General features: G+C 42.6%; 1 protein-coding gene across 1 annotated transcript; it reads left to right on the plus strand.

Annotated features, from left to right (window-relative positions):
• The first annotated feature begins 575 nt into the window (after positions 1–575).
• On the plus strand, positions 576–13,350 carry sall1a (spalt-like transcription factor 1a). Its single transcript, XM_017693222.2, has 3 exons — positions 576–824; positions 6,884–10,296; positions 11,678–13,350. The coding sequence occupies exons 1-3, from the start codon at positions 752–754 to the stop codon at positions 12,119–12,121; spliced, it is 3,930 nt and encodes a 1,309-aa protein (XP_017548711.1). The 5' UTR covers positions 576–751; the 3' UTR covers positions 12,122–13,350.
• Positions 13,351–25,328: the final 11,978 nt, after the last annotated feature.

The following is a 25,328-nucleotide window of genomic DNA, read 5'->3' on the forward strand; positions in this document are numbered from 1 at the left end:
CTCTCTCTCTCTCTCTCTCTGGCCTTGAGGAACAAACGACGGCGGTGAAGTTTTGCCATCACACAGGGACTCAATCACGAGAAACGAGGAGAGCCGAAACTCACTCCGAGAGCACTTTCTGGGAGGGAAAAGGCAAACGACTGTTTCTGCGGAGCGCGGATGTTTGATCGCAGCCTGTCGGACACTTTGGCCGACCTGAAACTGAACCGGGAGCGAGCGGCGATGACGATCTGACCGTTCGGGAGAAAAGAAAGTGAAGATACGGTCAAGAAATGGACATTCCTGTAGTGTCCGAGAGAAGCTCTCCGTAGCCAGCAGCAGCGGCGGCGGCTGGCCGGCTCGCTCAGAAGGGTTAAAGCGAGAGAGCGAGTGTGAGGGGACCTGGGAAATCCAGCCTCATTGGGTGGGAGAGCCGGAGAGACAGGAGTCCCCAGCAAATCAGCGGCTAATTGATTAAAGAGACTTCATTTGAATAGAGAGTGTATGTGTGTGTGAGAGGAGGGGGCGGTGGAAGAGGAGGAGGAGGACAGCAGCAGAAGGAGGAGGAGGAGGAGGAGGGGGGAGGTGGTGGCTGGCGAGGTGCCAATCGCCTTTCAAAGAACCCGTATGATTAATCGCGAGGCATTATTGATAATCATAACGGGACACACGCGCGGTGGATGGGCTCGCGCGCCGTGATTTCGGGACATTTCTCGGCGACTTTTTTTCTCTCCCCCCCGTCGCTCTCTCGTGGCTGAGGCGCGAGGCCAGCATGTCGCGGAGGAAGCAGGCGAAGCCGCAGCATTTCCAGTCCGAGCCGCAGCTGCCCGGAGCCGAGCACAATGGTAAGTTGGAGCTTTCGGGTTTTCGGGCTTTCGACGGCGCTCTGGGCTTCAGAGGGGGCTTCCTTTGCCCCGTCCTGTCCGGCTCACGCACGCAGGGAGTTTCGTGCAGGGAGCCAGCTGAAGTCACACCAGAGGAGAGGCGCTGTGTGTGTTTTTAAAGTTGTAGACTTCACGCTCTGCTTCCTCTGTCTTAACAAGGAAAGCTGAAGTAAAAAGTCTAAAAGAGCGCAGCGTCGGTCCCGTTCGCAGCTGAATTCCGCTTGATTGCGCGACTTGGAAAAAAAGTTGCAAAGTGTTGTTTTAGAAGGTAAACTAAGAGAGCTGATACGCTGCTGACACTTTTTATCGCTTGCTTCGCTACAAAGTTGCCCGCAGAAGTTTGGAGTCTTGCTTTCAGCTTTTCCCTCTTTCATATCCTCCGTTATGAGGGGCCAATAGAGCTACAGTGAGTGAGAGGAACAAACAGGCCTGATTTAAAGCGAATCTTATTATCATTATTATTACTATTATTATTAGTATTAGTATTATTATTATTATTATTCTTACGTTGATTATCATTTTATCTATAAAAATACAAATGGACTCGCTTATTATTTTTCCCCAGTGTCTTCAGTTTAATTCGTCGCCCTTGTCGCAAAAGGCTTAGCTTAACCCTGTTCAGTTAGAGCCTCCTCGCTGTAACTGTAGCGAAGTTTGAAGTTTCCCTGACTTTATAACTGGCACCGCCACATCATATACGTTCAAATTCCACGCAGCTCTGCTTTAATCGACGTCAATTGCACGGATGATAGTTATTTACTTCGTGTAGCCTAAAATGTTTACACCACTCTTTTCGTTCCGTTTCAATCGCGAGTTTAGCTCAATTTTAACGCTTTGATTTTTAACGGGAAAAAATGCATTGATTCTAATGTGCAGCGTCTGAAAAATAATAAACATGCAGGAGAAGCGAACACACTTCCTCAAAAAGCGAGCAAATCGCGATCGCTTCGTAATGTGTATATTACACACGTGTATATAATATTCTGATCAATTCTGCGCATTATATTTGTGAATAATTTAGCCCGTCTTTAAGCGCGCATTGAGGCAAGGCACCGCTTCTTATAGCCTGCTTGCTGGGACTTTAGGCTACAGGTGATTGCGACAGATATTACGAGGCATTGGAAGACATTAAATGGAAGCCACACGTGCTAAATGTGCCTTACTTTTTTCTCTTTATCTTTTTGAAGTGAGTCTTTACCTTTGAAAAGATGATGGCAGTTAAGCATATATGTCTAAGTCTATCTCAGGTTATTCAAACCTGCGCCCTTCAAAGGCTGAATAAGGCTCATTTGAGCTATAAAAGGCGTTTAAAGCGCATTAACATTTCTTCTATAAAGTGGCCTATTTATGGCTTAAAAGTGTTCCCTCGCAGAATCTCTCTCAGCTTTCAGCGTCTGATAGCAGGTTTCGTCTTGCTGATTTTGAAAGGAGGCTTTGATGCGATAAGGATTTAGTTTTAGTATCGAAACTCGAGCAATTTTCTACACAATTGGGCTTTTTTTAATTCAATTTTGCATATTGCTTCCAAATGCTGGCGATGGGGAGACAGCAGAAGTTTCATCTACGCAGAGAATTTCGTTTGAGGCAGAACTTGAAAGGCTGTCGTTTGGCCAGTGTCATCTTAATGTCCGTCATATGGTTTCCTCCACTTTCAAGATAAGGCTGTGTTTTGTTGTGGCCGCTATAACTGTTTGCCAGCCTCGCAGATGCCAAAGTTACATTGGCTGAATGAGGCTGTGTGTAAGTTTAGAACAGAACATTTGGCGTTTAAATATTTGGAGCACTAGTTGATTTTCTTTTCCTCTTGGTTATTATTTTAAAAGACTATTTCTTTTATCTTTTTATTTTAATTTAACGACTTTTTTTGCTTTAGACGCTAAGTTACGCAGGCCTGCAGGCTCAGTCTTGTTTTATACAGAACCAAATTTGAAATTCAGAATGTGCTATTTTGCCATAAATTAGGGAGAAACGGGACTAGTCAGATTGTTGAAGAAAATATCTTATAATGAGGATATTTTGTGTTAGCGTGCGTCGAGCCGTCATAGTTTATGTGATTTTGTTAGAATTTCAAAACCGTTGGAAAATAAAGTCAATAGCAGAATTTTCCCTGCAGGATTTCCCCCCGCCTGAAATTCAATAAAGAAGTGAATGGCAGCGTTTGTCATTTAGTTTCAGCTGACCAAGCTAGATGCTTTTCAGTCATTTCACCAAATGCAAAGTAAACAAACAAAAAATGCAGAGCGTCCAGGCTACATGTGCACGGTCCTTCAAATTTTGCATTACTTCTTTCTGAACTATTTTACCAACTTTCTTGGTGTAGAAATCAGGGCTTCATTGTCAGGACTGATGCAGCGGCCTTGTTCTCTTCAGGCTTGTCCAGTGTTAGGCCAAGGCAGCAGTAAGATGGAGAGGGAAAGGAGGTCTCTGTCCCTGTTGGCCCCTCACCAAGGGTGGGATGTGAAGCTGTTTTAACCTTTGCCAGGCTCATACTGTGGGGAGGCGAGGAGAGATCAGGTCACGGCGTGTCCGTGTGTGCTGCGTTACTGACCCCCAGAGTGTCTGGTTAAAGCCAGCCTAGCAGGAGCTGCTGCTTTATTTCATGGGGGGTGGGGGGGGGGGGTGGTTGGAGAGGTTTGCGGGGGTCTGAGGGTGGGGGGTATAAATGTGCCTGCTTTCCCCTTTCACCCCAGCAAACATGCTCCCGACCCAGAGAGAGATTCAGAGGGAGCTCCCCTCCACCATACGCTCTTGCAAACAAATAGTGCTGGACCCCTGCAATCAACAGGGATTTGGTCGCTTGTCTTTTTTTCTGCCTTCGTTTGTGTAGTGGAAGTTTGGAAAGTGGCCTTGAGGACCCAGCTTTGCTTTGTAAGTCCTCTAACTGTTTGAGGCAATATCACTAGTGCATGGGCCCAACACATACTGACCAGTGGAGAAGAGCTTTACAGGAACCCCATCTAGTGTTCACAGGGAAGTTTCCTAAAGGCTGAAAAAGAGAGGAGGGAGGGATGGAAGAAGGGAGGGAAGGAGAGAGAGAGTGTGAGAGAGAAATGAAGAGGTAGTGTACGAACAATAACTCCCTCTTCGAAGTAGAGCGACGCCTGCAGCAGAGCAAAACAACGTAGGCACTAGAGTATGTTAGTATATTTTTCTTCTCTTTCTCATCTACTCACTTTCCGAATCACTTTTTTTAAAGGATCTTTCACTCTTTCACTGACTCCCCACACTACTTCTCCGCTCCTTCTGCATGTTTTGGTTTGCTCAGAGCCTGTGTAGCATACTGAGGACCCAAAGCTACAGTTATGTGGGTTCTCAACTAGTGCTTGCTTTCAACTTGACACACTAATCCTTCACTTTAATCAGAATCTTTAACTCGCCTCGAGCATTTTCAGAGTTCGCCTGTACTGCTCTCAGCATGTGCTCTGTAGTTCAGTCTAGCAGCTCTTTCATATTGTGCGCAGACAGAGATATTTGCTTATTCTCTGAATAATTCAGTTTGTGCAGAGGGCGTAGCCACACGTTTGTGTACATGTTTAATTCTAACAATTTTGCTCTGAAGTGCTGTTATTGAGGGGTAGGAGGAATGCTGCTGATGTCTGAGCCGTTTCAGTCTCCACACAATAGAAATGCTGGTAGTCCTTTAACTGTGGTGCATATTTTTCAGCAATTCTAAGATGTGCTTCCCCAGCTTTATGCGGACTAGTGTTATACAAAGGTGTGCATTCAGAAACACTTGAGTTCCTCAGTTATTCAAATTATTTTTCTTGATTCGCTTTCTTTAATATTATAATTATTTTTATGCCTCACGAATTGTCAAAACATTCTTTTAAAAGCAAAAATCAGTAACCTACCCACAAAAAAATTGGTTTAGCTCTCATCATTACCTGTTTTTTTGGGACTAGTATGAATTGTTTCACTTCATGTATGTTTTTATCAGCTTCACAGAAGATTATAATGACTAGTATTACTTTTATTTTTAATGTTAAATGCACTTTAGAGATGTTCTACTCATAGGGTGTAAATGTAAAGGTATTTTAGAAAATACTAACAACAGCAGAAAGAAGTCATGTGATGTGATCACTAATTTATTTCTTTATTTAGACTGTCATAAATCTGCTTTACTTTAAAGTTTTTGAAATATGTTTCCTTGTTCATATTTTAAGTCAACGTTATTAGGTAATACCCAGTCAACCACTGATCCTTTTATTTAGTAGTATAAAGTTCTTTGTATACCACTAACTAGAGTAAGTAAAGATATGCACTTACATAAAGTAATGCACACAGATTAACTTAAAGGTTTTACCATAAACCATTCCGTATTGCCATATAATTCCCGCCCCCCTCAACTAAATTAAACCACTTTTTTTCCTCATTAGCCACGCCTAAACCTCTTCTGCTGTAATATTAAAAACTTTTCATCATAAAGTTGACTTTTCCCGTCTGATGGGCGCGCTGGTGGTGTGAGGCACAGCTTTAGTGTCATGGCAACTTTAGCGTTATCTGATGTTCCAGCACAGAGAAACACTGAGGGAGGATAATCCGTGAATTAAAGAGGATCTGTTCTAGAAACAGCCGTGATGAGCGGGCCGGGCCCTTGCCCCCTCGCCCCCTCGGCCCTGCTCTGACGCTCCCATGCTGGGGAACAATAGGGAGCCATCCTGTCTCCCGGCAGGGCTGGGACACACTTCTGCAGGGGTTTCATTTGCAAATGAATCCCCACACTGATGAAAATGTAGAGGGCGAAGCCCCACAATGAAGGGGATTCATAGAAAATTGCAATTTGTAAATCAACTTGTATGTTAAACAGCAAGATTTTAGCAGGATACAAAGAAGGGGGGTTAGAGAGAGTGAGAAAGAGAGTGAGGAAGAGAAAGAAAGGTGGAAGTCTGGACAGCCCCAGAGGGGGATGAGGGAGAGACAGAGAAGTATTTCTCACCGCCTTTTTAAAATGCTAGTGTTTTATTTAAAAGAAAATGGCAAACGCCTGTTCTGTTTTTGTGTGGAGAAATATCAGCTGCTTTTTATTTTTATATACAAGTTTTTCCAGTAAGTACATTTGTACCTTATCATTTGGTCTTAGTGAGTGCAGTGTGTAGTCTGAGGGGACAGTATATATATTTATACTGTCTTTATTTATTTAATATATTTATATACATTCAGTAAAGTGTTGGCACATCAATTTACTTTTAATGATTAACTTTTAAAGTATAAAATACTACTGACTAATTTTTGTAAATTTAAAATCTACTTTTTTTATGTGTTCATTGGATTAGACCATGAAAGAGAATCTGAAGAACACATTTTTACACAACCACAGCCTAGCCCGTGTTTTAGCGTCCATAGTGGCTGCAAACAGTAAAGCAAGACAATCTGAATGCCGAGGGCTTGCTTGTTCCTGTCAGATCCTGATTGCAGGCTGACTGGATACAAATTAGTTTAGTGACAGGGATAACCTGTCCAAGATGCCCACAGTTGGTTGAAAATGAGCAAAGTTGACAGCAAATTGAAAGTCTAATAAGTCTTTCAAATGGTTGATTTGTGCCTAGTGGACATGTAGGCATTGAGGAGTATGAAATATTGGAAATCAATGCCTCTCTATGAAATTTCATTAGGCCCCATTGTCCTCAGTTCATAGTATTTTATGTTTTGATGGATTGTCTGAAGAAAATGATTACCTAAGGTGGTGGGGATGAGGGAACTCAGCTACACATCTTCAAAGATCACTTTTCAGCAATATTTTAAGTGTTATTGATCCTGTTTTTTATGCTCTTTCACATATCAGCTGCAGAGCAGTACCTTTTTCTAATCTGTTTTGCTTTTATTATTCCCTTTTTTAAACAGTTGTTTTTTTTAATGTATCAAGAGGATAAGCGTTAAACTGATTAACAGAAGATTAACAACAAAAGAATTTGAACAGATAAAGCTGCTTCTTCAGCTGCAAAACATTTCTAATCACTAATCCCCTTGTTCTCTCTCCCTGCCCCCCCCCCCCCCCCCCCCCTCCAACCTTTTCTTTTCAGGGGACACAGAGCCTGGCTTGGATGACCCCCCTTGCAAGGACTCGGGTGCCCATGTCTGTGGCAGATGCTGTGCTGAGTTCTTTGAACTGTCGGATCTTGAACAACACCAGAAGAATTGCACTAAGAATCAATTAGTTCTGATTGTGAATGAGAATCCTGCATCTCCTTCCGGAACTTTCTCTCCAAGCTCCTCTCCCCATAATCCTGATGAGCAGGTGAATGACACGACTAATAACGCAGATCAAGTCGAGTGTGCTGACCTTTTATACCATAACTCACTGGATAAAGAGGAAGCCATGGATATGGATGTGTCAGCAATCTCTGCCACCCATGACGGTGGAAATGGACACATGGAGGGAAGCAGCCCCATCAGTGGCAGTGGTGAAGGTGGCCATGGCGATAGGGGCAGTACTGGACCCAATCTGGGCAGCTCTGCTATCTCAGCCTCACTACCTCAGCTTGGCAATCTTACAGAGCTGGGAAACTTCTCTGTGATGAACAGCAATGTTATCATTGAAAATCTCCAGAGCACCAAAGTGGCAGTGGCCCAGTTCTCTCAGGAGACAAGATCATCAGGAGGCCAGAGAGTTGCAGTGCCTGCCCTTATGGAGCAACTTCTAGCCCTGCAACAGCAGCAGATTCATCAATTGCAGTTAATAGAGCAGATTCGTCACCAGATTCTTTTGCTAGCATCCCAGTCTCCTGAGCTACAGGTGCCACCCACTTCCTCCCCTGGGAATCTGGCTTCATCCACCACCCCACTAACCACACTCAGCTCCCACTTGTCCCAGCAGTTAGCAGCTGCAGCGGGGCTTGCACAGAGCTTGGCTAGCCAGTCTGCTAGCATTAGTAGCCTAAAGCAGATGGCTAGTACGGCGCAGCTACCTCAAAGCAACTCCAGCGTGGGAGAGTCATCTCAAAGTCTGGGAGCACTGGGGACAGCTGTGGTCAATAGCCAAGCATCAGACAAGAGAGCTGGATATGCTGGAGGTCTGCATCCCCCACTAGGCAACCCATCACTAGCAAAGTCATCTACACCAGCCTTTGGGATTGGAAGCCTGTTGAATCCTGTGGCAAACTCACTTCTACCTCAGCCTCCCCCAGGAAATCCAATGTTCTCTAGTGCTCTTCCTAGTGTTGGAACCACAGTCGAGGATCTCAACTCCCTAGCAGCATTAGCCCAACAAAGAAAAGGCAAGCCACCCAATGTGTCTTCTTTTGAGCCCAAGAGCAGCTCAGAGGAGGCATTCTTCAAACATAAGTGCAGGTTTTGTGCCAAGGTGTTTGGAAGCGACAGTGCCTTGCAGATCCACTTGCGTTCACACACAGGAGAGAGGCCGTACAAATGTAACATCTGTGGCAACCGATTTTCAACTCGTGGCAACTTGAAAGTACATTTCCAGCGTCATAAAGAGAAGTATCCTCACATCCAGATGAACCCATACCCAGTCCCAGAGCATTTGGACAATATTCCAACCAGTACTGGTATTCCCTATGGCATGTCAATAGCACCAGAGAAGCCAGTGACCAGCTGGTTGGACAGCAAACCTGTCTTATCCACTCTGAGCTCATCAGTTGGCATGTTGCTCCCACCAACTATGCCAAGCCTGCCACCATTTATCAAGAAGGAAGAAAATCATTCTGTGGCTGTAACAAGCCCTTCCCACTCTGCTAAGAGTGACTCAGGTCCAGTCGACCCATCCACAAAAAGCAGTGATATTGTTTCAGAAGAAGGCGATGGTGCAACCTTGCCTACCTCAAATGGGAAAACTGAAGAAAGCAGTCAGTCCTCAAGCTTCACAATAAACACAAGCTTAGTGGGTGAGAGCAAGACAGAGTACACCACTTCCAACAGTCCTCCCATGGCCACCAATCCTCTGATGCCCCTGATGTCAGAGCAGTTTAAGGCCAAATTCCCATTTGGGGGCCTTCTAGATCCTTTGCAAGGCTCAGAAACTTCCAAATTACAGCAACTGGTGGAGAACATAGATAGAAAGGTGACAGACCCCAATGAGTGTGTCATCTGCCATCGTGTTCTGAGCTGCCAGAGTGCGTTGAAAATGCACTATCGCACCCACACTGGGGAACGGCCCTTCAAGTGCAAAATTTGTGGCCGTGCCTTTACCACTAAGGGCAACTTGAAGACCCACTACAGTGTCCATCGTGCCATGCCACCTCTAAGGGTGCAGCACTCTTGCCCTATCTGCCAGAAGAAGTTCACCAATGCTGTGGTGCTGCAGCAGCACATTCGTATGCACATGGGTGGCCAGATCCCCAACACCCCTCTTCCTGAAAGCTACCCAGAGTCCATGGGCTCTGATGCTGGCTCATTTGAGGAGAGAAACTTTGATGATCTGGACAACTTCTCAGATGACAACATGGAAGGAATGGAAGATGGTCCAGATAGCAGTGTTCCAGACACACCCAAATCTGCTGATGCATCCCAGGACAGCTTTTGTTCTTCACCTATGCCACAGGAGCAGTTAGGTGTTGACCATCAGGATAAGAATGCACCTCAGGGGCTGGTAGAGGATTCACAGTCAAATAGAGCTAAAGCAACAGAAAATGGCTCAATGGAAGGGGACCACTTCACTAATGATTCCTCCTCTCTAGGAGGTGATATTGAGAGCCAAAGTGCAGGGAGTCCAGCTGTCTCTGAATCTACCTCCTCCATGCAAGCTCCATCACCCTCTAGCTGTGTTCCCCAGCAACGTAAATCCCCCAGTCTGGAGGAGCGTCAGAGGGCATCATCACTGGAGCACATAAGTGCAGGCATCATGCAGACCCATTCCTCAAGTCTAGGGGCTCTTGACTTAACCTCCATGAATCCCTCTAAAGACCCTCTGGGCATGCTTTTCCCCTTTCGCGAGAGAGGCACTTCCAAGAACACATCATGTGACATCTGTGGCAAGACATTTGCCTGTCAGAGTGCCTTGGACATCCACTATCGAAGCCATACCAAAGAAAGACCATTCATTTGCACAGCTTGCAACCGGGGCTTCTCCACCAAGGGCAATCTCAAGCAACACATGCTGACCCATCAGATGAGAGATCTGCCCTCCCAGCTCTTTGAGCCGAATACCAGCTTGGCATCCAGCCCTACACCTTCCCTTCTCTCTGTTGGATCATTATCCTCCATGAACAAGTCTGAGATCAATGGCTTCCTTCATGCTCCACCACATGATGGAAAAGATCTTCCCTCAAGCCTGGTGACCTCATCTGCTTCCACATCTCCAGTGCTATCTGCTGCTGCTCCTCCAAGACGGACGCCCAAGCAGCACTACTGCAACACTTGTGGAAAGATGTTCTCCTCTGCCAGTGCTCTGCAGATCCATGAGAGGACGCACACTGGGGAGAAGCCCTTTGCTTGCACCATCTGTGGACGTGCATTCACCACCAAAGGAAATCTTAAGGTAATCATCTCTAGTAATTATAGCTAATGTGTGGGATTTTTGTAGTCCAGTCTGTTAGAAACAACATGTGTGTCATTTTCTCCTATGCTTTTTTTTTTTTTGACTCTTTGGATTCCCACTTATTTAGACACTAACATTATGCAATAACAAAGGGGTGGGGTGGAGAAAAAGATCACCTCAGCTGGGCTGAAATAAAGGTGTACAAGTGGAAAGGTTGAGTCACCCCATTAATATGAATATTGGGCAGAAACCCGAGAGCGTGATTGATGGAGCACAGCCAGGAACGCTTCGTTTAACAGGCTTTAACTACAGTTACCAGCAGCAACCACCTTTAGCTGCAGCATGCTCTGTATTTTTCCAGAGTTTATCTTGTGAAAAACGTGAGCTTCTCTTTGATCATAAAGAGAAAAGGGCCCCCACTCACAGATGGTTTTATGTGGACATGTGTGATCACACCACTCGCCTGTGAAGAATTGACGAAACCTGACACACCGAAGGCTTAATTTTCAGGAAGCAACGTAAATCTCTAACTAGATTCAAATTTCCCCTTCAAATAAATCAGTAATTATAGTTGACTCATTGGGTGTAGTAGAGAAAGGAACATGAAAATCCTCTTTGCATGAAGTTGGATTTTACAACTAATTTAAAGTATTTGACTGGACTTCAGTGTACTAATGCATTATTTGGTTCATTAGCAGTCTGTGCCTTAAACTACTAGTCTGTTTGAAAATAATTTTCAAGTACACTGCTTAAAATAAGTTAAATGTTAAAGCATACAATTTTCCCACTTACATACAGTTTTGCTAATTGTAAAGTAGAAACATATTTTTTTACTTTTAAAACTGTTTCAGCTGCTTAAACCACAGGCTCGGAAGGATGAAACAAAATGGTCTGCAATGTTGTAGAAAAGTGCAAATTGATATCATGTGTTTGCTAACTGTGCTGCAAGTAGTTTAAGGACACTAAATATTTTGCCTTTTAAGTCAGTATACCCCACATATCATCTGCTTCACACAAGTTTATCACAGCTATACAAATCACTCATTTTACTGTACTGCTTAAAGGGCCAAACAGAGGTATGGCTCACATTTAATTGTAGCTAATGCAAAAAGGTAATGTAATTTATCCAGAACATAGAATGTTCTAGAGAGGCTCCCTCTGCTCTGAGAGAGCAAGGGAGTGAGATACTGTTTATAAGATGTATTATTCTCATCCTAATGTCTAGACCTCAAACATAGCCTTCAGTGGGGCATACTAATTATTTCTTCTATTATTTGTTTTTCCATTGCCTCATCTTGTGCGCACCATGCTGATCTGAGACCAAATTTGTAAACATTTCTGACCTCTTTTTCTTTCTTTCTTGCTGTCTTTCTGTATCTAGGTTCACATGGGTACTCACATGTGGAACAGTGCCCCAGCTCGACGAGGACGCAGACTCTCTGTAGACGGCCCCATGGCCTTCTTGGGCACAAACCCAGTCAAGTTCCCTGAGCTCTTTCAAAAGGACTTGCCTGGAAGGGCGGGGAATGGAGACCCAGCTAGCTTCTGGAACCAGTACGCCGCTGCCTTCTCCAATGGCCTGGCCATGAAGACCAATGAGATATCTGTGATCCAGAATGGGGGCTTGCCTCCCTCGCTCTCTGGGAGCGTGGGGAATGGAGGCAGTTCTCCCATCAGTGGCCTGACGGGCAGCATCGACAAGCTGCACAGTTCCGAGCCCAACGCAGCACTTGCTGGCCTGGAGAAGATGGCCAACACAGACAATGGAACTCACTTCCGCTTCACTCGTTTCATGGAGGACAACAAGGAGATTGTCACTAACTAGGAGATGAGCGGCGCTAATGTGGTACATGCTGATACTCTCACAAACACTTGCAGACATGTACTCACACATGCACAAAAGAGAGAGAACAAGTGCAGGAAAAAGAAATCGGCTCTGGCTTGCCATTGAGACTTTAGTTTGAAGAGGACTTGCTTTTTTTGTACAATGTACAACACGTTAAAGTTTTACGGAGCTTATTTATTAGTGATTATAACCTTGCTCAAAAAGTGGAAACATTAACAGTTACTTAGTTTTCATTTTATTTTCTGTTTTACCGCCAGAATGGAGCTGTGTGATTGTGTAAAAGTGTGCTTTTGGAACTTTTAGCATTTCTGGCTAGATGACTTTGACCTTGGTATTAAATTATTTCTATCTGTAGTATGTATAACAAAACTGTTGATGTTTGTGATGCATTAGAGCTTGAATAAGCAAAAACAAAAGGCTGTAAATAATGTACACTGATCCGTGCTAGATGGTTTACCAGCTGTGTATTAACCCCCCCTCCCCCAATCCCCTACTTTTCATCAAAAACACCAGATTTTCTTCAGGCAGAGGGCATACAGGATAGTCCTTTTATCGACTTTTATTTAAGTAAAAAGAGGCAGGCATAACTACATCTCAGCTGTTACCTTTAGAAATTAATCTTTGTTTCTGGATGTTTATTGTATTGTGGTTTTTCACTTTCTTTCTTCCTTTCTTTCCTTTTAAGTTTTGTTTCTTGATTTCTTGTTGCTGTAGACTACAAAGCTCCAACTAGCATCATTGTTATGTACAAGTACCGAGAAAGGTCCACGTCCTGGTTTAGGCCTGTAAATGAGAGGCGAATTCAAATTTTAAACTACTTCAGGAAGTAAAAAAAAAAAAAAAAGTAAAAAAAAAAGAAGATGAACTGGGTTTCCACATTGCTGCTACGTTCTAGCATCTTCATTTGACATCGAATGCAAAAGGCGTGTACATACTCTCGAATGTGGAACATCTACTTCCATCCCAACAAATGTACATAAATGTTGCTCAAAAGACAAGGTCCATCTCGGCCAGGGGACAAACAATAGTGTTTTTATAAATAGAAATATATATTAGGTTTGAAAACCGTTGGACTGTTACATGCACTTTCTTGGAAAGTTGGAAAATCTTTAAGGGTCCAGTTTCTCTACAGTTTAATACCTACTAACAACTACAATACTGTAATTCTTTATTCTAATAATCAAATACATCTGTTTTTCCAAAAGAAACCTTGTGTCGCTGCTTCTCTTGTTTTACATATAGACAGCATTAGAACATGGGCACTTCTTCTATTGACTCTACTGGTCTTTTCAGAGGCTTGGGCAAGTTAACTTTCTCACTGCTGCTGAGTGTGTGTCACAATAAGAGTTCACTTATCAGCAAACGTCAATTGCCAATAGCTATGAAAAATATAATTCATTTGATTTGATATCATTTATATTTGATATGATTTGATATCATTTAGTTGGATTAACTCTAAAAGTAGCAGAAACATGTATTTAAGTGTATCTAACACAAACTATGCATGTTGCTCAGTGTCTTAAGTCCACTGGACTTCGTGATGTAATCTTTTTGGCAATGATTACCTTATTTTCATCTTGAACATATTTGGGTTCACAGTGTAGTTGTAGTCGTGCTAAATGATCAGTCTACATTCATGTGGACGCGTCCCACCACGCCTGCTCGGACGCAGATGTAATTTAAGTGGATAGCCCATGGCCATTAAAACACACGCCGCAGCACAAGTCAAGATTTCAGTTCATCATTCCGCCGGCTGGCAGGCCTCTGAATCTTTAATTAAAGAATCGATCCGTTTGGGAGCCGCTGTCTTTCTGCGTTTGTTTCCATGGATTGATCAGACCTGCCTGAGAAAAGGAAGAGCAACTTTTTTTCATGTTTCCTCTTTTACAGCGAATTTATAAAATGAGATTTTGATGATTGGATCTTTGGATCTTTCTTGGGCTGCCTGGTTGGAAGTAGCCCAGAAATATGAAGCATAGACAAATCTTACAGTTAGGCTTTTACTTGGCTAGGTTTTCTTGTGATCGCGTGAAAATGACACCTCGTAACAGGTATTCATGTTTTATTTTCATTTCTCCTTGCTCCTCATGGTGCTCTCTCCACACCAATACGCGCGTTTTTAAACGACCACAACTGCGTCGCAACAAAAGACGAGTGTCGCCAACGAGTAGCGAGCGTTTGATTTCTCCACCTTTATCCGAAGTGATATTTTCTCTTTTTCTATTTCCCCCCCACCAGCTGCATTCAATTTAACACATCATTGCACTTCCTTGCAGCGCAGGATCTGTTAATTCGAGCCCCGCATCCTCTCTCCTCTGCCCCCTCTCTCCTCCCCCCTCATCCGCGGATTTTTATAGCTGGCTAAATTCCCCAATATTTACAAGATCTCGATGCTAAATGATCCTTGCAAAAGGCCTGGCACTGGCGGAGGGGGTCCCGCCCCACACCCTCCTCACCCCAGATCCTGTTCTTTTCTGACTGTCCCATCTGGACCCGAGATAAAAGCTCCGGCTGCGTTCCAATACGTGTACTTGCGCCCTAAGTAGATCACTGAGCTAGTGCGTGCTTTCACATTCCACAGCTAGCTCCACGGAGGCTGGGGGACGTGTCCCAACACCACTGCTCTCATTAGTCTAATTAGAAACCTGGGTTCCTGTTGAACTCAGACTGGATTCTTGGCTGGCGCGTGTAACTCTCCACGCTCGCTGTCCACTGGCTGAGTGACCTACTGAGAACTCCAGCGCGCATATTGGAACGCGCGCTTTGTTTAAACAGCATCAGCTTCCGGACGGTTTTATTACGGAGCGACCACCTGACTGGCCGCTGTTTGTTGACTCAGTGGACACACAGGACTCCTCAGATCTTGGCTCACAGTCACTCAGCCAAATTGGTAAAAGTAAATAAAGCGATCAGACACAGATGCGTGAAAGCCTGCGCTCTGCTGCGCAGTCAGACCCGCGCTTTCTTATTCCGCTCACAACGATCCGCGTTTTTCTGGTGCTTTTTAACGGGAGATGTAGATTTTTACAACAACAACAACAACAATAATAATAATATTACACAAAACAACAACAATAATAACAATTATATTAATTATTACATTATAAATTATTACTATAATATTATTGTCGTCTTTATAGAACTCTCATTCTTAAATTTCTCTACAAATTGTTCTCGTCACAGTTTTTAAAATTCACACACACACACACACACACACACACACACACACACACACACACACACACACACACACACACAGTACAGTTGTAACTTAACCTGATTAGGGCTTTATCGATGACCGCTGACATTCAGTATGCTGGAATATGCTGGCCGATTATGTCTGTGTAGTAATGAAGCATATGAGCCTCAGTCAATTCCATCTGCTGCACGTCTTCTAAGCCGCTTCTCCTTCTGGGTCGCGAGTTTTTAAAATTCGCAATAATAATAGTAATAATAAAAAAAATAATAATAATAGAAGAAGAACATATGCACATTATTATTATTTTTCTTATTATTGAATATATATATATATATATATATATATATATATATATATATATATATATATATGCATAATCCTTTTGAATTTGCGCTGTTAATACTTTCCTGACGTTCGCTCTTTTTACGCCGCTCATATTGAGAACAGGTCCTTCCTATTCCAACTAATTGTTTTACGTCTTTTACAGATCACAGAGCATTAATACCACAGCTGTTTGAGGGGATAGATAGATTTAACGTTACAGAACAACTCTGCTGAAAATAATGAAGCTGTCGTTGCAATGCAAATCGTGAGCACATGATATGCCTCCTAATCATGCACGCGCAGGTGGGAAAGTTAATGTTTAATGTCTTAGTTATTATTCTGCCTTGTGTGCGAATAAGGTGGCTGCTCTGTACCGGGTTATATCTCAGATACAGATCATTCACACTGGCAGCACTGTGGATGCCTCGCATATATTAGATCTGCTTTAACATTGCCATGTATTTGAACAGCACACCTCACATCCAGACTGAGCTGAAAACGAGAACACCCAAACGTGATCAGGCACCATTTTTAACAGTCATAATTTAGGTGTAAGTAAAAAAAACATTTTTTTATTAAGAGCTTTTTTTTCATGGTTCATTTGCTTGTGTATCTTTCTGAAATAAGTAGAGAAAGAAAAGACAAGCATTTGTTCTAGCTGGAGATGCTGTGTGATCAGTGACAGTGATCCCAGGTGTGTGTGTGTGTGTGTGTGTTTTCTCAGTAGGGTTGTGGTTCTTGTTTGGTAAGTATTGATTGAGTTGTGCTGAATTACAGAAACAGAGAAATCTCAGGTGGCAGGGCTATAGGATTGATGTGTGTGTGGGGGGGTGCACATTTGCTGGTGGCTTTTACCCCATAGTGAGTTCACACCAGAAGGGTAAAGTTGGGCCAAATGCCAATCATCTTCATTCTTTACAGTCACATACACACACACAAACACACACACACACACACACACACACACAGTTCCAGTAGATAAGACATTATATTAAGGGAACATGTTCACAGATTGGTGCATGTAAAACAGTAGTAGCTACACCTGTTTGTCTTCATGACCCTCACTTTCAGACGTCACTCGTGCCAGTCTTGCCTGTTATTGATCAGGATGTTTGTGGGATTCGTGAACATGCTGTTTTAGTGTTGGAGCTTAATGGCCCTGAATGATGCAAATTACACTGGAATCACACACACACACACACACACACACACACACACACACACACACACACACACACACACACACACACACACACACACACACATTGCAGACTTATTCATCTTAAGATGTATTATTAGGTCATTCTTAAAAATAAAGGTTTTGAAAAAGGTTCTTTACAAAATGCCTTAGGAGAACCATAATTGGCTCTGTAAGGTGCCTTTCACTGAACTGCTATTTACAGATTTTTTTTTCAACTGAAATGTGTGAGTGTGAAGAACTTTCTTTTAAGTTTAAAGAACCTATGCATAGTGTAAAGGAACTTTAACTTGGAAAATAAATTTTTCCTCATGTACAGGTTCTTTATACCATTAAAACGATTAAGATACTCACATCTCTTTTTATTAGAGGATTAAAAGTGGTTTTACTATAGTATCACTTAAAGAACTCACCAAGACTATAACTCATTTAGTAATTTCTATGAAACTAATACATTGTTATTAGACTGACTAATTGAAATTCAGACATTAGAGGTTAAGGGGTTCTAAGGTTGCTGAACTAGGTTACAGAAGACCCTCTGAGACAGTTACCTGAGAAGAATCACATTTAGTTCTCCTAAGAGCCTTTCATCAGATGATTTTTAAAGATTCTTTTTTGTAAATGAGGTGTGGGAGTGTGAAGAACCTTCAAGAAAGTTTCCACATAATTTCAAGAATCTTTACATCACCCAGCTCAAGGTTTTCCTAGAACCATAGGTCCTAGCCAAGAACCACTGAGGACCCTGTATTTTTACAGAACGCAGTGGTGTTGTCGGTGTCTTAAGTCAGTTCTTTCACTCACAGCCTGCTTTCTGAACAGTTCCCGTCTCATGCGCTTCAGTTGGGCTACTAATGGAGGTAAAAGAAGAGATGCATCAGCAGAGGGGAAGGCGGCACTGGCTGTAGTTTATCATGGCGGATTGTTATGAGATCTGACAAGATCCAGGGGCTGTGTCTCTGGGGGAAAGCAGCAGTGTGCAACCCTTCAGCTTAACAGACCCACCTCTGCTCTGTTCCTCCCACACACACATATACACACATACACACAGAGTAGAGTCGATAGTGGCTATAGCCTGGAGGCTGGCTGCAGCTCCCCGCTGTGTTTTTGCTCCGTGTTTGGTGAGATCAAAGCAATGCGGTGAACAATGGCAGCACTGCTCCAATGATCCGCTGCACAACAGCACACCTGCCCACCTGCCAATCACTTGCAGGTGACGTAGACGTGTACGGGTATGGGTGGGTGCATGTACATGTGCGTCCAGAGTCCTATTAGTGACCAAACACTCAGACTACCCAAAATGACCAATGACCTGAAGCTCCAATTAGGATCCTACTGGTGTTTATTTTTGGTTCCACTGCTCTTTTCTGCTGCCTATTTCTTTTTCCCCATTCCTCTATTTGGTTTCCTCCGTCTCTGTCGGATTAACATTCTCTTACTGTTGGTCACTTTCCCCATTTATTATCGTCTTCTATTTCTGTGCAGCACTCTCTCTCTCTCTCGCTCTCTCTCTTTCTCTCTCGCTCTCTCTCTCGCTCTCTCTCTCTCTCACTCTCTCTCACTCTCTCTCTCTCTCTCTCTCTCTCTCATCATCTTACTGTGGTTTCCTGAGGAAGAGTCCCAGTCTCTGAGACATGTACACAGCTGATTCTACAAAAGCAAATAGAATGTGTGTGTGTGTGTGTGTGTGTGTGTGTGTGTGTGTGGGTGTGTGTATTTGCATGGCACAGTAATCAAGGTCAACATTGACAAAATTCCCCACCCAAATGTATTCATTTAAAGCCTGTCTGTCTTTCTATTTCTCTCTCTTTCTTCTCACCCTCTCTTTCTTTTCTCTCTCACTTTGACTTCTTTTGTCTCTTTTTCTTTTTCTCTCACTTTCTTTCTCCCTCTATAATTACATCTGTTCTCTCACTGTCATGCTCTCATCTCTCTATTTTTTCCTTCTTTCTCTCTTTCATTCACTCTGTTTCTCTCTTTGCTTCTCTCTCTGTCTTTACCTGCTCTTTCTTCCTCTCTCTCTCTCTCTCTCTCTCTCTCTCTCTCTCTGCTCAATACTTTAGCATAGAATGGATATGGATAATTCTAAGGGTCAAATTAGGAAAGCTGATATAAAAACAACAGTGTTTATTTTCATAAACACTGTTCATCACACATTAATGCATTATCAACTTTGACCCCACTTCTTAAATGGTCCGTATCATGGCAAACTGGATTTCCCTTGCTTCTGTGAGCTTAAAGTGTTTGATGTAGTATGTAGACATTCTTAAAGTTTCAAAATGTACTATTGTCTTCCTGTTTCATACAGTCCATATTTGGAAGGTAAACTATAATAACAGGCCAAATTCGATTCATTCTTTGTGTTATGTCCTGAAAACCAACACAGTTACATATATCTGTCTATTCAGCCTAACAGTTTGCTTGACCTATCCACACCTAAGCCACAAGGAGTGTTTCAGCCCAGATTCCTTTCGAAAAGAGGCACAACACAGAGAAGCCAATCAAATCAGAGCTCATTTGCATATATCAGTCTAAAAGGCTCAGTAATAAAAACAGCCTGGTTAATTAGGGATTAATAGGGATAAACGAGGTTGTAAAATTGTTAAAAAAGAATGATGACTATCTTTGGTATGTAAAACCATGCAAATGTTTTATGTCGATTTATAAAATGAAGTACAAGAAGATGTAGGATATGGACACTTTAATAATAACAGGGATCATAATACATTAAATGGCCAGGTGTATGTGGTCTCCTAATGATCAAGTTCAGGTGTTATAGCCACACTCAGTGTTAACTCATACAGGTACTGTCATAAGATGCCATTTTTTCCACAAGTCAGTTTGTGCAATTTCTGCCCTGCTAAATCTGCCCCAGTCAAACATAAGTGCTATTTCTGTGAAATAGAAAAGCCTAGAAGCAACAACAGCTCTGCCACAAGTGATACACCACAAAAACTCACAGAGTGAGGAGGCTGAGTGCTGAAGTGCACCGTGTGTAAAAAAAATGTCAATCCTCTTCTGCATCACTCACTACAGTGTTGCAAACTGACCATGGAGACAACATTAGCACAAGAATGTGTGTCAGAAGCTTCATGAAATGGGTTTCTATGGCAGAGTAGCTGCACATCTGCCTAAGATCATTATGAACAATGCCAGGCATTGGCAGGAGTGGTGTAAAGTGCTCCACAACTTCAACTCTGGAGCTACAGAAGGGTATAAAGCACACTTCAATATGTGGCTGACCGATGGACTAATCGGGGTTTGGCAGATGCCAGGAGAACTCTACCTACTGGAGTGTATAGTGCCATCAGTAAAGTTGGGTGGAGGAGGGCTAAAAGTGTGGGGCTGATTTTTAGGGGCTTGGGCCACTATTTTAGACATTAAATACATATATGCTTATAACTTTGTGGCAACATTTTTGGGGAAGGCACTTCCCTGTGCCAGCATGACTGTGCCTCTGTGCACAAAGCCGGCTCCAAAAACACATGGTTTGATGAATCTGGCATGGAGGAACTTCAGTGGCATGTAAAACCCCACTGAACACTTTTGGGGCAAACTGGAACATTGATTGAGCGCTTCTTGTCACAAATGCCCTTTCGACTGGATGAACACAAATTCCCTAAGACACACTACAAAACCTTATGGAAAGCCTTCCCAGAAGAGTGGAAGCTATTATAACTGCAAAGGAGAGCCAACACACATAGCTGTGATCGTTAGGCATCTACATACATTTGGCCACATAGTGTACCCCCATATATATGTATATGCACCTATTAAAGTCAAATAGACATGAATATATAAGTATATTGACTTGAATGTATCTGAAGGTATGTATCTCTCTCTCTCGCTCTCCTCCCTTGTGTGCCCTGGCCTGCTCTGGCTCCAGAGATACCCTTTACATGCCTTATTTAAGCGGCCCTGAGACCTGGCTTCCGTCCAAGTGCGAGGGTCATTTATCTTTCCTCTCCATCCACTCCTTGGGCTTTTGTCCCCAGCACAGGCCGAGGATGCAGTCCGATATTGCATTTCGGCGTCCATTGTCCTTCCTGGAACAGGTGGGTGTCTTAATGTGGGGTCCTGCGGGCACTGGCGGCAGAAGGCAGACACTTTAATAAAGCACTCATGCTTGCAATGCCTCGACAATGCGTACATTGGTATCAGCATGCCCTGTACAGTAAGGTCCCGTCCCCTTTTCTCACAGAAAGTCTGGCCGCTTCGGGATCGGGTTCATCACTGTTGAAATTGCAGGGCGTCTTTTTTCACCGAAGCCTTATTAGCAGGACGGGGCATTTAGGCCTTTTCTGATGCTAATGCCCTAAATTTTAGGGGACTCAGAGTTTTACTCTTCAAGTTTCTGAGAGGTTGGGTCAAAGAGTCTGGGCTGTTATGAAAACAAAACAAAAAAGAAAAACAGATCCAGGGCTCCTTTCCGTCTTTTTATTGGCCTGAACAAAAGAGGACAGGGTTGTATTCAGGCCATCTGTGCTCTTCGTCCAGCTCTCGAGTGTAATTTAATGTGTACTTCCATTTTAAGATGAAGCCCATGTACCCTTGTGTGGTTTTGGTGCAGCAGAATGGAAGCCAGATCGTTTTTCTCCGTCTTTAAAGCAAGCCTGGGAGATTAAGTAGGTTGATTGTGTCCCTTTCACCATCAGAATTACGGCCAGTAACCTTAGCCTGCACTGTCTGCCATCGGGTTCAGGGATGAGGAGATACACGGGCACTCTCTTAATGTCATCTGTGAGATTGCATTTCTTCACTGCCCCACTGCCTCAGCTGAGACTGTAAGACCAAGACTGCCATACATGAATGAACGGGGCCGGCAAAATGTACAGTTGTGCCACTAGACCTGGAAGACCACCGAAGCCCATCCCACCCACCCCCCTGATAAACAGTACTTAAAGTTTTCATCTTTGAGACAGAAAAGAAAATCAAGTTTCATTCTTAATGCCTACCCTTAAAGAGTTTCTGGCAATCTGTCCACTATAAGAAGACTCAATGCTCAGGATCTGAAAGGATGTCTAGCTGCCAAGAAGCTGTGGCTGACAAAAGGAAGAAGAAAACTGCAAATCAAACATAGAAGCTACTGAGGTTCTCAGAAGAAAGAACTAGCCACTTCTGAGTCCAGACCTTAACATCACTGAATATGTTTCTGATTATTTGGATCAGGAGAAGCAGAAAATGTAAACAATTTCTAAGACTGAACTTTCGAGGTGTGGAAAAATATCCTTGCAGATTTCTTTGAAAGGAAGTCTTCTGAAAAGAATGGAAGCTGTACTAAATGGCGTTATATTTCATATATTGGCAATGAGGTGACCAGGGCTATCCAAACATTATAATGTTTACATATCTAACTATATCTATATCTATATCTATATAACTGCACTCTACGGTAACACATTATTAATGCATGTTAAGTGTTAAGTGTGGCCTCTTGTTCATATAATAAAGATAAATGTTCAAATACATGGAATACAGCTAGATTAAGGCATAGTAAAGTGAGTCTTACAGTAAATCAGTAAATGCCCATGTGTTTGAACCAACACTTTAATTCAGTGACTGACACTATGCATATTAGTCAGTCACAAACTGTAGTTTAGTATTTAAATACTAACATTTATTCTCCTAATACATCTGCGCAGCTCGGCTTCAGCCTTAAATGTGTCTTTAGAATGTTAATAAATGTATGTTACAGAACATATGAAAAGTGGACCAAAACCTTATCTTTGACTTGAATTATTCACATTTTCAACATTATGCGCAGGTTGTGTTGCAGTTGTATGAGCCTCTCCTCCACGTTACTCCTGAGACTGTGTTGGATGTTCTGATAGATGTTCTGGTCTGCTGTCAGATACACAAACTGTTTGTGTCAGTGCCCTGAGTTTTATTGAATTTGTCATTTCTGTGCGGGCACTGGAGAGGGCACCTGCATGCTGAGAGGTGAGGAGAAGGCTCCCTCTGGACTGGGCTTAAGATGAGTGGCAGGAAAAACACTGATGGTGCCCTGCAGCCTGGTGAAAATAAACTCCTTCACAGCAAACTTAGTTTGCATCTGTCACAAATAGATGAGGTCTGAAAACGTTTCAATTATATTGACCTTAGCTGATTTTCTTGTTTATGCAATTGACTGTACACCCAAATGAAAAATGCATATTATTCAGTTCAGTTATGTTGTATATTGGTGTTACCAAAACTTTATCAATAGGGCCTTCATCATGGAAAACTGAATTTTCCTCATTTTTTTGTAATACAAGAAATTCATGTGCTATATAAACATGAGTGTATCAAAATTACCTGCACTACCATATCTTATCTGGAAATTATCACTGCATTGCAGGGAAAGTGAGAATCACCCTGCACTCTAAACAATAAAGGTTTCTATATGGTTGTTAAGTGACCCTCATTAGTCCCACAACTGGGAAATTTCACCTCCGCCTTTAACCCATCCATGCAGTGAAACTTTACATACATACTAGTGAGCACGCTTGCCTAGAGCAGTGGGCAGCCCTATCCACAGCATCCGGGGAGGAGTTGGAGCTTAGGTGCCTTGCTCAAGGGTACTTCAGTCACATACTGTCAGCTCAGGGGATTGAACCAGCAACCTTTCAGTCACAAGGCTGGTCTCCTAACCTCCAGCCCATGACTGCCTCTGACTGCCCCTTGTTGACTTGGACAAATTATACAATTATACCATGATTATACCATAATCATAAAAAGCGTAACAATAGCAGCAATATCAACATGATACACTGTATGGACAAAAAATATTGGGACACCTCTTCTAATTATGAAGTTCACATTCATTGCTAACAGGTGGATCAAATAAAGCACATAGCCTTGCAGTCTTAATAGACAAGCTGTGCAGTAGAATTGGTCATACTGATTAGCTCAGTGACTTTAAACATGTCACTGTCACAGGATGTCACCTTTACCATGAGTCAGTTTGTGAAACTTCTGTCCTACTAGATCTGCCCCAGTCAACTGTAAGTGCTGTTATTGTAAAATGCAACAACAACTTATTCATTAAGACCCCACAAACTCACAGAGTGGGGCTGCGAGTCCTGAAGCACACAGTGCCTATCCTCTATTGAATCAGTCACTAAGAGTTTAAAATTGCCTCTGTAAGCAACATCAGCAAAATAACTGTATAACAAAACAACAAAATGGGTTACCATGGCTGAGCAACTACACGCAAGCTTAAGATTTCAATCCTATGGTGCACCTTAAAAAGGGGGAGGGGGGTGGAATTGTGTTAAGTATGCAGTCACTGGAGTCTGGAGTAGTGGAAAGTCATTCTGTGGTGTTACAAATCGAGCTTCTCTATCTGGCAGTATAATTGATGAGTCAGAGTGGGTGAAAGCCAGAAGAATGTTACCTGCCTGGCTGCTTTGTGCAAAGTGTAAGGTTTGGTGGAGGAGGGATAATGAGGAGGGGTTGGAACTAAGAAATTTTGGATAATTCTAGGCTTCCAACTTTGTGGAACCTCACAAATGCTCCGACAAATGAATACACAAACATTCCCACAGATGCACTCAAAATTTTTGCATAAAGTTTCTCAGAAGAGTGGAAGCTGTCATAGCTGCAAAGGGGACCAACTTCATATTATTACCAATGGATTTGTGTATAATGTTGATATATTACATCATTTACGTGTCTTTTTGAATCAAACAAGCTATCTTTGCCTTTAAGACAGATATACGCCAGATATATGATCACTGTTCTTATTGAATGCTCTGCATTGCACCTCATTAAAAACAGTCCATGCTGAAACATCTTTTATAACTTGAATTAATGAAAAACATGAATGAGTGGGGCTAGGCTGCTCTAAGCTGAATAGGTCAATGAGTGTAAATTATTTAAGTTTTTTTGACAGCGCAAAATAAATAAAATAATATATATATATATATATATATATATATATATATATATAAATATAAATATAAAGCGGAAGATGATGGATGGATGGATATATATATATATATATATATTCAAAATGAAACTTTTTTTGTAGCTTAGACTCCACATATGGACTGTATGGACAGAGAAAGAAGTGGTACATTTCTTTAACGATGCTTGACACTGCATCAAACTCTTTGAAAGAACCTTTCCGTGGGTGTTTTTTTTTTTTAAATACCAAGCTGAAACTACTCAGGATAAAGGCTCTTTAGGAAAGCAAAATTGAGACCATTTTTTAAAACCATACTTGCAGGTATAGGTCCAGAAGATCACTTTAGCCCTGATGGTTCCTTAAAGTTTCCCCATTCTCTGTTCTCTCTCTATGGACAAACTTCTGGCTGGCAGCGCAGATTGATAATTAACCCGACCGTGATGAACAGCAACTTGGAGACTGACAGGTCCTGTCTGCATGAATATGTATGTGTGCAGTGTAAATGGGCCCTGGCCCCTTTTAGTCACCTCGGAATCGTGGGAAGTGAGATGTAGGTCCCGATAGCACTGTTTTGGACACT

This window comes from Pygocentrus nattereri, chromosome 25, assembly GCF_015220715.1.
Source record: "Pygocentrus nattereri isolate fPygNat1 chromosome 25, fPygNat1.pri, whole genome shotgun sequence".
NCBI lineage: Eukaryota > Metazoa > Chordata > Actinopteri > Characiformes > Serrasalmidae > Pygocentrus > Pygocentrus nattereri.

Bases quoted from the DNA above. Each gene is read 5' to 3' on its own strand.
- sall1a (XM_017693222.2), top strand. From the start codon at position 752: ATGTCGCGGAGGAAGCAGGCGAAGCCGCAGCATTTCCAGTCCGAGCCG. The intron at 825-6,883 runs GTAAGTTGGAGC...TTTTCTTTTCAG, and splicing joins GCCCGGAGCCGAGCACAATG to GGGACACAGAGCCTGGCTTG. The intron at 10,297-11,677 runs GTAATCATCTCT...TTCTGTATCTAG, and splicing joins CCACCAAAGGAAATCTTAAG to GTTCACATGGGTACTCACAT.